At 34.8% G+C, this 13,792-nt stretch overlaps 1 protein-coding gene across 1 annotated transcript; it reads right to left on the bottom strand.

Annotated features, from left to right (window-relative positions):
• Positions 1-9,803: 9,803 nt before the first annotated feature.
• Positions 9,804-13,462, bottom strand: LOC134649899 (uncharacterized). Its single transcript, XM_063504732.1, has 6 exons — positions 13,213-13,462; positions 12,117-12,313; positions 11,481-11,729; positions 10,894-11,077; positions 10,390-10,562; positions 9,804-9,976 (listed from the first exon to the last, which is right to left on the bottom strand). The coding sequence occupies exons 1-6, from the start codon at positions 13,442-13,444 to the stop codon at positions 9,815-9,817; spliced, it is 1,197 nt and encodes a 398-aa protein (XP_063360802.1). The 5' UTR covers positions 13,445-13,462; the 3' UTR covers positions 9,804-9,814.
• Between the last annotated feature and the right edge of the window lie 330 nt (positions 13,463-13,792).

Below are 13,792 nucleotides of genomic sequence, written 5' to 3'. Positions count from 1 at the left end.
ATAATTATTCTGTAAGCTGTAACATTAGATATGTCTTGGCAAGATGGTAAGAAAAATTGTATCAAGTAGGTAGATGCTTACCGCTTTCGACCCACGTGAACAAAATTATATTGATTAATTTTATTCTTCCAAGGAATACAAATGGCACAATCATAAACATCACATATTTTGTTCATAGAAAGTTCATAGGACGAAGAAAAAGCAGAAAAATAGTCAGATACTCAATGACTAGTAGTTCTGTGACCTGGGGCCTTATTCGACATGCCACTTTTGACGTCGCATGTTGAAGTTCATTTGAATCTGAACAATCATGGGTTGTCGAATAGGTAAAGTGTGTCACCTGTCAGTGAATCTCATGTAAACAAATCATTTCATCGCTAGACTTGGTTGTCTATTGGTATGGCCGCCATGTTTGGATTTATGACATTTAAAAGGGGATTCTATGGCATAGAGTAAACTGCATTTCTATTTTCTATAGTTTTTTGATTCCCCTACTCGACGCAAGATGGAGTTAACAGTCAAATTTCGATCTTGGCGTTATAAAAATAAACCGCAAGAACATGACATGCAGTTGCGTTGGTGTTGATCTATCATGAAAACGAATATATGACTATTGTCCAGAATTAAAAAAAACTTGACAATAAACATACAGCAATACATATACCACTAAATGTCAAAAAGAAAACAGATTTAGTATAATTACTAGGTAACAAATTATATATAAAGTTTAAATTTTAAACCAATCGTCGTGGGTCCTAACCCCGGCTCTTAGCAATGAACTTCTTGTAACTTGTGTGAAAAATATCATTTGATATTACACCAATTACTTTATGGTGAAGTAAAATATCATGAGTCATGAGGAAGACGGAGTAGCCAGTAGCCACAATAAGCTATATTTTTGTCCTCTGGGTTAGATGGCAGTGAAATAGGGAGAGATAGTGAAGAATGCGGCAAAATAAGCATTTATTGTGTGTTGTTAGTAGTTAGTAGACTAGTTTTTTTTTCTAAAAATGAAAATTGACGCAACAGCAAGCTCATAGCCCCCTATGAGCCAGTCTGTTAGGTGCAGGCTTAAGGGCTAATCCCGGGGGAAGCGGAGCGTCGGCGACTAGCTGGTGCATCTGCTTATTAACCTCTTCTCACTTTTACCTCAGGTCCTTTGATTAATAAATTAAGGTAAAATTCGTAAGAACTAGTGCCTGTGTCATATTCTAAATTGGACGCTATGCCTAATTAGTTGTTATAAATTAAATACAATAATTATTTATTTAATTAAATTTATAACAATGCAACGTGGGGTTATTCATGATGAATTTTAATGGCTTATATAAGACAGCGGTCGTATATTGCCTCAGAAATTTGGATTTTGTCAGTTTGAATGAACAGCAAACTGGAGACATTGAGATTAATTTTAAACTTATTATTTTAGGTGTTCGTAAGAAATAAGGTATTGACAGACATTGACGGAAAATCGCGAAAACCCGGCCAGGTGCGTCGGACCACGCAAAACGGAGGAGGATTCCATACTTACTTCTTCTACCATGTATCCATATGCCAAAATAGCATCAAAAAAGCCGAACAAAAATACCGTTTCTTCGCAGCACTAGATTTCAGTCCTTTTTTTAGAAAAGTAATATGTTTAGGTACATAATATATATATGTAAGTAATTTTGTTATGTGAAACTTATATGTTGTGTTACGAGACTTACGAGTAGGTAACTTTAAACTTTAACAGCCTAACAGATCCCAATAAGGCCTAGTTTACCCTCTGGGTTGGAAGGTCAGATGGCAGTTGCTTTCGGAAAAACTAGTGCCTACGTCAATCCTTGGGATTAATTGTCAAGAGAACAATAGGTTCTCATGATCCGTGGCAAAATCGAGATAACGCGAGGAAGAATAACTTTGTCACAAGAATATTTGGCCAAATATAAATCCTTATTTTAATACTCTCGTGTATTTGACCTACCTACTCGTATTGAGTCGTATATTGCCACCTAGTAGTCTCGAATTGGTTGTTATATGTGGCTTTCCATAAATTAAGGGTCCTTATGCTTCAATAAGGACGTTTTCATGGGGTCCCGTTGTTTCCCATAAAGTTTTAAGTCATAATGTATTGTTTGTCATATTATCATTACTCATAAAACTGAAACCGTTAACATTTCAAGATTTTAGTTAGGTTATCCTATAGATAGGTTAGCTTAGGTTAGATTTGTTTTATGGCAATCCTGAAAAGTGACGCGTTTCTGAACTAAATGAATTATGACTAACGAAAATTCGAGCAAACAATACATTATGGCTTAAAACTATTTGGGAAACAATAGAGACCCCGTTTTCATCTGAAGTTGCAATAGAAATTGAAAAAGCCACATTTTTTCAAGCTTTTACTTAGTTTTATCTGTCCCGTTGGTTGTCTGTCTGTTCCAATGTGGTTCCAATCAAATCATGCAAATTAAATCCCAACAAAAACATAAATGTGAAATGAGAGCCAAGTTCAATATTGAGAATACGTGTCGTTGTTGACTCGCCGACAAAAGAATTGAGATCTATATGGGTGCCAAGTTCTGTGCTGTGTAGTCAATCCTGAAATTATAAAGGATTTGTCTTGGCTAGTTTTTAACAACAAACCAAGTTTTTGAAAAACTAACAGAAAAATATATATTACCTATATGCCTATACGTAAAAACTAGCCAAGACAAATCCTTTATAATTTCAGGATTTTCTAGACAGCACAGAACTTGGCACCCATATAGATCTCAATTCTTTTGTCGGTGAGTCAACAACGACACATATTCTCAATATTGAACTTGGCTCTCATTTCACATTTATGTTTTTGTTGGGATATCATTACTTTTTGTACAGAAATTACTATAGTATTCATCATGAAAGCAGTTTGCCTAAGCTGAAAAGGAGACCCTCGCTAACGCGCGGTTAATTGCCAAAAAGTTTCAGTTTCACATTTTTTCTTTTGTATACGCTTTATAGTCTACTTTCATTCCAAATATCAAGTTTCTAAGTAATCTAGAAGTGGGTTAGGTTTTTGGTCTATAAGTTTTTTTTTCCATCGATATATCAATAATTTCCAGTTTTCAGATTTTTCCCTCTATATTCTACCTTGATGCCAAATATCAAGTTTCTAAGTCATCTAGAAGTGGGTTAGGTTTTTGGTCTATAAGTATTAATTATTTTTTTTCCATCGAAATATCAATAATTTCCAGTTTTCACATTTTTCCTTCTATATGCACCTAATAGTCTACCTTTTAACAACAAACCAAGTTTTTGAAAAACTAACAGAAAAATATATATTACCTATATGCCTATACGTAAAAACTAGCCAAGACAAATCCTTTATAATTTCAGGATTTTCTACACAGCACAGAACTTGGCACCCATATAGATCTCAATTCTTTTGTCGGCGAGTCAACAACGACACATATTCTCAATATTGAACTTGGCTCTCATTTTACATTTATGTTTTTGTTGGGATATCATTACTTTTTGTACAGAAATTACTATAGTATTCATCATGAAAGCAGTTTGCCTAAGCTGAAAAGGAGACCCTCGCTAACGCGCGGTTAATTGTCAAAAAGTGTATACGCCTTATAGTCTACTTTCATTCCAAATATCAAGTTTCTAAGTAATCTAGAAGTGTGTTAGGTTTTTGGTCTATAAGTATGTTTTTTTCCATCGATATATCAATAATTTCCAGTTTTCAGATTTTTCCCTCTATATGCACCTAATATTCTACCTTGATGCCAAATATCAAGTTTCTAAGTCATCTAGAAGTGGGTTAGGTTTTTGGTCTATAAGTATTAATTATTTTTTTCCATCGAAATATCAATCATTTCCAATTTTCACATTTTTCCTTCTATATACACCTAATAGTCTACCTTGATGCCAAATTTCAAGTTTCTAGGTCACCTGGAAGTGGGTTAGGTTTTTGATCTATATGTCAGTCAGTCACAAAAATGCCGGTTTTTAAACGTTAATTTATCAATAACTGTTTGAGCTATGTTTATGAAATAGTGTATTTTGAACAAGCTAAGGGACTTGAATACATGTGCCAAATTTCATGTGTGTAGGTTAAGTAGGTTTCAAGTTGTGAAGGGGTCAAAAGTAGCTCGAAATGGTTCGTGTAATATTACACACGGTTGCTGCGTCGCCAGTTCCTTTTTCTTTGAACTTGGCTGGACACGCTACCGCGTGTCTAGATTTGACCCACTTCTCGGGTGTTCAATGAAGCTGAAAATTTACATAAGTTCATAATATGTAATATGGGTGACAATACAATATTTTTATGGTTACCATCGAGTTGATCTGATGGTGATGATACAGACAGTGGTCTTTTAAGTCTTTTTAACTTTGTGATAAAACAACGCAACTTAATTATATTTGAAAATATTTAAAGAAAAATACAGTCAGAAATTAGAAATATTGTTATCTAACCTCTCTATCACTCTTGCATATTCGAGCGATAAAGAGGCAAATAGCTGAGTTTCGATTTTCGCACTTCCCGATAGGCCCCTTTGTAAACAAACCGCCTTGATGTGTCTATGTCAAATTATTAATTGTCTGTGAAAACTTGTTAAAAAAAGTTTAAAGCAAAGGCGTAGGCAAAGAGTAGTATAATATGTATATAGCTGGTCTACCAAATCTTGTCAGTAAAAAAAGGCACGAAATTCAAATCTTCCATGGGACGATATCCCTTCGCGCCTACATTTTTCAAAATTGCCGACTTTTTCTACTGTCAAGATATATATATATATATATATATATATATATATATATACCAGGTTTGTTTAAAGAGGGCCTGCCGCGAAACCAATTTCGTTATCTGCCACCATTAAATTTCGCTCGTATATGCAAGAGTGATAGAGAGGCAGATAACGAAATTTCCCCCACCCGTTTGGATGGTTCTTGTTTGAGTTATAATGTCACTGTATTGAGGACTCAACCTTTCCATTTTTAAAGTGTTTTTATATCGACATGACACTGGCTACTGTAGTAAATGCCAAAAAAGAAAAAAAAACGCTGTCATAGTAACGAAAATAATAAACACGTCAATCGAAATAAACAACGTAATATCCAAGAAAAACTTGCAAAATAGTATATGATAAATATGTAAAACATCATTAATTATCGAATTAAGATTACATACAACTTTGTGTAAAAAAAATTGAGGCAATTATACAGCCCGATTATACGGGTTACATTTTGAAAAAGATGATTATCTTGGAAAGAAGAGTAAATATACATAGGTGAACATAATGGTGAACAAAGGTATAGTAAAATAGGTAGGGACATAATTCAGGGTTTGCTTGTCTGGTCCACGCATGCTGTACCTATCACGACCACGGCACGGCCGTCTCCTGCTAACTTTGGTTGGACTGTAGCAAAGGGGGGGCTGGGACTTAGATTTTTTTTTTACAAAGTGGTGTCATTATGACACTATTTTTAAATGATTGTAATGTGTATATCACGTCAAAATAAGCATCTTTTATTGGAAAAACTTTTCTCTAAAATAAAAAATGGCCGAGTTAGACGCCTCCAAAGATTGATATTTTTAAAGGGAGCTGGGACTTAGAAAATTTTCATTGAGAGTGGTGTCATTATGACATATATTTTAAATGATTTTAATGTATAGAACACATCGAAATAAGCAACTTTTACTTGGAAAACTTTTTACTAAAACTGAAAATGGCGGAGATAGAGCTTAAGGCAGGCCAGGCTTTTAAGGCAGGTCGGAGTAGGTACGACGACGAGCGAAGCGAGGAGGAGTGTTAGGTAGAACTGCGACCATACAGCGCGCGAGCCGAGCGAGCGAAGCGAGCGTGCCGCGGCAGCGGCCGGCGAAGCGCCAGAACCGACGTTTTTATAATAATACAATTTTACAAGTCCCAGCTCCCTTTAAAAACATCAATCTTTGGTCGCGTCTAACTCGGCCATTTTTTATTTTAGAGAAAAGTTTTTCCAATAAAAGATGCTTATTTTGACGTGATCTACACATTACAATCATTTAAAAATAGTGTCATAATGATACCACTTTGTCAAAAAAAATTCTAAGTCCCAGCCCCCCCTTTCGTACAGTCTGACCCTAACTTTTCGCTATAATAGTAAAATCATCATAGGTCTAATACCTATGATTTTAATATTATAGCGAACAATATTTCATGTTCATGATCTCGAATTTAAGACTTTAGCTTAGATTTATGGCGTGCGGCCTAGCGCGCGTTGCCTCTATGAGGAGCTGTCAAAGCGCTTTATATCTGTATGCTTTTGATGATGCGGATCAGCATTCTTATCCAGCGGGGCAAGCGGCCAGCCTGCAGAAGGGCACCCTACCGCACTTGGTAGGTCACTACACTCACTACCAGGATTTAGGGCTAATAATTTATTTATAAGGTTTTAATACCTTTAAACGAGCAATTCTTGTATATTTATTTATTTATTTATTTATATGTATAATATATTTCGGGGATCTCGGGAACGGCTCTGAACGGATTTAGATGAAATTTGCTATATGGAGGTTTACGGGGGCGCAAAATCGATCTAGCTAGGTTTTATCTCTGGGAAAACGCGCATTTTTGGGTTATTATATGTTTCCAGAGCAAAACTCGGTCTCCCAGACATTAAGTTTTTAATTTAAGTGTTTTTATCATGTTTCATATTTAAACTTACAGATGTGAATCACCAGCAGAGTTTTTGGAGAGGTGTGGTTTTCTTATTTCCTGTTACCAACCTGAAACACCATACCTACCTAAATATCAGAAAATAATAAAGTGAAGAAAATTAAATAAAGTTGAATGCTTAAAAACTTTAATGTTTTATTAAAATTAAACGAAAAAAAATGTGTAAACTGAAATAGATCAATTTTTTTTATTTGTAGTTGAATAACATATATGTATTTAATCTCCTTTAATTAAAAATCATCTCTGAGTAGATACATATTAAACAATAGGTACTTTTAGGTCTTGGTAGTAATGTTAGGTCTTATGACCTACTGTATTTGACTATATTACTTACCAAGACCGGAGCCTGACCTGTCAGTCGCCAACTATTTTGATGCTCTTTGTAGGTAGCATCAAAATAGTTGGTGACTGACAAAGTTACCAAGTTACTAAGGTAGTAGGTACCTATATAGTAGGTAGCAGTAGCGCAATATTTAGTCAAAATATTTAGACTAATTTAGATTATTTTTATGCCAAAAAAGTAATACAAGCTATTCATGTTCCACTTAGTAATAAAATACGGACTTTTCTGAATATGTGGTTTACGAAATGTGTTAAGGTACAACTTGTGGTTTATTAACGTGGTTTAGAAATAGGCAGCTTGAGTTGAGAGAGGTGATGAGTAAATTGTTTCATTTTTTTACAATTTTGAGCGTTTATAGGAGAATGTGTGGAGCAAGCATTATTTGACGTGTAGGTGTGGGTTCAACAAAAAGGTCGCTTGTCAATAAGGCATTCTTGCTGTTAAAATTCAATTATTAATAGCCTTTATCGACCATCAGCAATGTAGTCCCTTTTTGATTGATGGAAATTGTCACGTAAGTTCCACTACTCGCCGCCGCATCGCCTACAGCGCATTCGTTGGTCTATCGCTCACAAGATGTCATTAATTCATGTAAACTTACGTACTGAAAAAAAAAAGTTTTACTCTTTGCTATAAATTACCCTTTCGCACGTCAAAAACTCCAAGATGGTGCCGAAGGTCATAGAGAACCAAGTCTACCTTTGGAATCATTACTTGTCAAAATTTGACATTAGCAATCCACAGTTAGGTGACAACCAAACCAAACCATTATAAACCTTAAAGTAATAATAAAACAAAGTTGTTTTTTGTTAAATTATTGTTTGTACCAAATGAACTTCAGCACTTGATGAACTTCAAATGAACTTCAACAGTTGAATTTCAAATGACGCGAAATTTGACAGTTGCACATGTCGAATAGGGGCCCTGTAGACCTCCCGAATATTTTGAAAAAAGTCTTAATACAATACAGTATACTGAATCGACTAAAAAATCTAAATAATTAACGAATCAACCGGCCTAGCCAAGGTGACAATCGCTATCGCTACGACAACGAACGCTTTGTGTTGTGTCTCTCTGTCACTCTTCCATAATAGTGCGACGGTGACAATTGCGTTTTGATCACTACGAAGCGTAAGCGACTGGCATGTTGGGGCTACGCGGCCTGCTCACCCAAGAATCATAGACATAGTAGAAGTAAACGACAACGTCTGGACAAACGAAATAAGTTTTGCTCAAGCTGAAAGGAAACCTTCGCTTTCGCTGGATCGACAAGGAATACCCTTCATTTATGATACTTAATAGATCAGTAATATTTGTAATAAAATATTTCAGAACATTTAACTCACATTTATAGACGTATCGCGATTTTATTACTTACCTTTATTTACCGACATTTCGACACATGTTTCACTGGTCGAAACGTCGAGGTTTCAGAAAATTGTTATACTTCTGTTTCCTGTCACATTGTGACCCGGCCCTTAAGACCTACGCAATTTTTTCCACCTCACGAGAGTGATAAATGGTCTACGTGAAAAGGAGGATTCTTTTAGAACTTGCCCTATTCTTGAATATTCGCTCGACAAAAACTTGTATTATGTTTATTAAGGAATAGATTTTCCTCTCCGACGCCATCAGTATTGAATCTGAATATTCTGAAGGTTTTTGTTGTTTGCTCGTCCGATTCAGATTTAATAATTTGTTATGGTTTTTAACTGGTTCTGATACGACCTTGAAGATCGTCTTGGTGATTGGCGCGTATCTACTCTACGCGTGCAGTCACCACACGGGATTGTTACGCCATTTAGGGTCCTAGCTAAATTTGTTGTTCCATACTTACGCTATGGAATGTCCAATTTAGTTAGAACCCTAAATGGCGTAACAATCACGGAGCATGACTGTACCTTCTCGTCATATTGCATGCACCAATCTCCGTTAGCGATCTTCGAGTTCATATCGAAACCAGTAACGGGTGCAGGTAAATATCATAAGATTATTTTCTTCTTTCCTTTCCTCAAAACTTTATTGTCTTAATTTTGTGTTGAATGGATAATGAACATGTACACCTACTGATTTAAATGTCCTAAATGTCTGTAAGTAAACTTGACTGGATATAGGGTTTTATTTTTTGCTTCAAAGGAGGATAATGATAATTAATTATAACGCGGTAGGTATTGAAGAATTATCTACTTTGACACAGATATTTGAAATCTTATTTTTATTAATTACACCCATTAAGTGACCCAGTAATTAAACAAATTTCCAGTAAAGTCATAACTTTTATTAACAACAATAACAATAAATTACTAGATATAAACAGCAGCTCAAGTTTACATCGGGAAAGTTAAGTTTAAATGAAGATTTATCTTCGAAATATGTAATCCTTTAAATTTTAACAAGATCAAATTTCAATTCCGACTCATTGGAAGTTTGTAATGAAGATAAATTCAGTCATTATAATACCTAGTATTAGTAGGTACATAATAATTTATAAGATAATATACTTATGGCGTTTTATTTTAGCTTCTATAACTGTTATAATTGTTATGTATCATAAAGAACATTACATATGAAGGTATTACATTTTTGTACAAATGTTATACTTTTTACGTTCACGTAAAAGTATTTAGCTAAAATTAGTTTTTTTGTTATTATCACAGCGAAATTATTTGTACATAATAAAAATTAAATAATTTTGACTTTGGCTTTAACTTTCGTATATTCTTACAAAAAAAAAATCTTTTTTACCACTTATTTACAAATCGACCCTTTCATACATATTTTCAGTTTAAGAAGCGTTGAGACTGCTTTTGCCTGCATTTTCATTTTCGATTTCCTTTGCTTCAGCTTCTAGCACGGCTTTTGCTTCTTCAGTGCCTTCCAGAGGAGCTGTTCCGTGGTAGGTCTCTTCTGTGTACACTCTGTTAGGTTTCCTAATAGTTCCGTGTAACTACAACAAAAAGTTTAGGTTTAATTAGGTATTGTATATATATTTCACTGAATTAAAGACACTCTTATTTTTCAATTCCAAATTATGGTATGTATCTTATTTTCTCGTATGCCTTAAGGCATTATCTACCAGTCAACCATTGTATCAAACAGAAACTTATAATTAGTGCAGGATTGTAGATATTGAGGTGAAGTATGAAACACAAATCAAATTATATTACATAGCTAGGTACCTAAACAATCAAACTTAGAAATTTCAGAATTTCGCTCCATGTTTTCTACCTATACGATATTAAATTTTTGCTCCAATTTTGAAGTACAGGAACCACATGCTAAACATATTGTTCTTTAACGAGAACATTGATCAGGTCTAGGGCAAATTCTGTGATTGTTTATTTGCGATCAGTGACTTACCCTATCCCAAAATTGGATGTTAAAGGCAAAGTTGACGTGCGTGAACTCATGGTGCTGGTCGTGGAAGGAGGCGTCGGGTTGCCAGGGCTGCCACCACTGCGCCTTGAAGTCGATGCCAGAGTGATCGATGATGCCGTGGTAGAAGGCGTAGAGAGCCACCGCATAGAACGGCACTGGACAAAATGAGAAGATGGTTTCTTTCTTTATGACAGAAATAAACAAGAAAATAATTTGCATGCTTTTTGTGGAAGAAGGGTAAATTCTAATTGAAAATAGCGTAAGTACGACTTTCAGTTGTTCACACATAGATACAAACGGTATGGTTTTTAAACAAACTTCTTCACCATTTTCTGATTTTCCATTTTATAATTCATATCCATAAATATTTTGGTTGGTAGAAATGTCATTGTTAAACACACTAATTACAATCATAAATAAGTTCGGCACTATACAATCACAACATGATTATGATAATGTTGCTGGTATAATCAAGTTTAAACTTACTCCAGTGCACAGGGAATGTGAACAACGGCAAGCACAACGTCAACTGGAGATGCAGAATCTCCACAGGGTGGATAGCGGTGACAGAGAATGCAGTGGGCTGCTTGTACTTGTGGTGTAGCTTGTGGAAGTTCTTGTACAGCCACGGGGTGTGGTACAGGCGGTGCATGATGTAGGTTAAATAGTCCTGGAAAAGGTTATGTTTAGATTTGATATGGTGTTTTATGACCAGCATTTAACTGAAAAACATCACTTGGTTACGTCTTCTGATGGCTGATAATGATGATTATTTTGTCAGTGTAGCTGTAATTTTTTCCCTACACTGAAAGCTAGTTAATTACATCAACAAGTGTGCTTAGTTTTAATTACTTTAAGTCAACCTTAAAATGTATGCACACGTGTATCACCAACAAACAGAACTATAATCACACAGCCTATGTACTAACTAAATAAAGAAAATGGCTGATATAAAGATTGTTTAAATTTACTTAAATAGACATTTTATGAATATGATTTAGATCAATAACAATGAGGTGCATTAAATCAACTTACAATTTAATCATGTATTGCTATTTAACTATAGTACTCACGTTAATAATAAATATCACAGGGATCTGTAGCCAGAACCACCACCAACCATACTCGTCAAACTGATAGTAGACGGTAGAAGGATTGCCATTCAGGATGTACGTGGCCAGAAAAGCAGAGAAGGTGCCAGTGACGATGAGGGACAGACAGCCAACCATGATCTCGTGCCGCTCCAGCTCTGGGCTCAGCCACTTGTTGGGTTGGATTTTCCATTCTTGAGCGCGGTCCCGTCGTCTAACATAGAAATACCACTGTAAATTAAAGCAAGTTATCGTCTTTGATTTTGTTTTTGGTGGAAAATTTTCTCTCGTCGTTACGATTATAATGTTGTTGCATTATTGGACAAGTTCAGTGTCCATGATCAGATTAGATTAAGGCGGCTGTGAAATTGCATTGTCACCAAAAATAGGACAGGATTTAATGGGAAACTGCAAAATGATTAAAATCTTTTTCGCAAGATTTAATTTCAGCTAGCACAGTTATTGGAATAGGAGAAGCTGAACATGAGCTTTAAAATACCTACATTTACACTATTTTTTAATAATAAAGTCTTTGTCTTATAAAAAAGTAAATAAGTATGTTATTTCAAGTAATGCATAAAAATATCCATAATGTTTCTAAATAATAAACTTACTTACATGCAGAAATCCTCCTATAAGGAAGTACATCGAAAACGACACGGTATGCGCTGCTAGGAAGATCACACCAAAGTTCTCCATCTTGAGGTTTCTCTCGGTAAAGAGGCTGAAGAAATCCTGAACCGTCGCGTTCTTGTCTTCTGTGTAGGTTCCGGTCATCTGCTTCAGCGCTGTTACGAGGATGACTACCCATTCTCCTGAAATTTTCAAAGAATAATTTCAATTTTAAAGAACGAAAGAAAAATAGAAAATATATCTTAGAAGTTAAACCGTAGAAAGGATGGAATCAAAAACCATATTATAACGAAAAGTGTTATGTTGTTCAAACGCAGATAAATAGTTCAAGTGCCACATGCAAATGCTGAAGGCCTAGTTTTGCGTCCAGGAGAGGCGTGCCTACACGCGAGGATGAAGGCGTAGATGTTTAAAAACTATAATTTGACGTGGTGCTATCAAAGATATATTTTTTATAGTTGTGCATAACCAAAAGGGTATTTTTTACATTAGTGAAATTGCGTACTGCTGCTACATAAAAACTTATATTAAACTGTTTTTATTATTAACCAACATTCTCATAAAATTTCGTCTGTATAATTTTCTTTATTTATGTGCATATGATACATAATTATCAATTATACAAATATTTCCAAATACATTGTAGCGAACGAGCAAGAGATAAGTGATCATCAATCATTTGTGTCACGATTACATTTGATTACTGTCACCAACTCGCGCTATCGACTTTGGAGGTAGTAAATCATTTCATTTATACAATTACTGCCACTAAAATGTATGAAATCCTGATAACGATGGTTTGTACTATTGTTGCAGGATATATTGAAGAGTAAAAACGAAGATATTTATTACATACGTACTTGTGATCAAGTTCGAGAATACGTTAGGAGAAATAAATAAATCCCTAATATTATGTGTTCATTACTTACGTAGCTAATCCAATTTCGTGTAAAACTTTTTCTCCAAAGCTCAATTTCTTAATTATTTTTTGGAGAAGTTATTCTATGATAGCGAAAATTATTTTGTAATTCTCTTATAAGCCTTAGATAAAGTTTTAAAAGCAAAGTTGCTTCTAACTTACCTCGTAATGTAGCGCCTAATGTAAAAACTGCAAAAGTAGCAATGATAGTGCTAATAAAATCTGGTATTCTTTCAAAAAACCTCTCCAACGGTTCAGAATATTTCTCGATCCACCTGACTCCATCCGTTAGGGGGTCCCAGTATCTTCTTGTTGGTTCTGTTTCTTGTTCATTCTGTTTATCTGCCTTTTCTTTTGGCTTTTCAGTTGTCCTTTGTCGGACTTTTGCTGTCATTCTGAAATTATTGTTTTGAAATATTAAACCACCGTTGCTTCTACAACTATACCTTTGCAGAATATCCTACAGCTAATAAACCACGTATTACAGCATAGTTTTTTAGGAATATGCAACTAATACTAAAATATTCAAGTTAAATTTTTTAATGAAGAAGATGTCGGAGCAAGGAGGTGCTTCTCCTTACATCGGATGACAATAAATAAATAAATAAGGAAGGCACTTGAGCTGGGTACAAAATTAAATTGGAAATAAATAATGAGTAAGTCAGTTATGACAATAAAATAAAAGAAAAATTCAGTTTTTAGCTTCTTGCGATGTGAAATTACTTCAAGAATTAACGTCAGA

Source organism: Cydia amplana, chromosome 7 (genome assembly GCF_948474715.1).
Source record: "Cydia amplana chromosome 7, ilCydAmpl1.1, whole genome shotgun sequence".
In the NCBI taxonomy this organism is placed as follows: Eukaryota; Metazoa; Arthropoda; class Insecta; order Lepidoptera; family Tortricidae; genus Cydia; species Cydia amplana.
The sequence above is the reverse complement of the archived record's forward strand: the minus strand, read 5'-3'. Positions and strand labels throughout refer to the sequence as shown.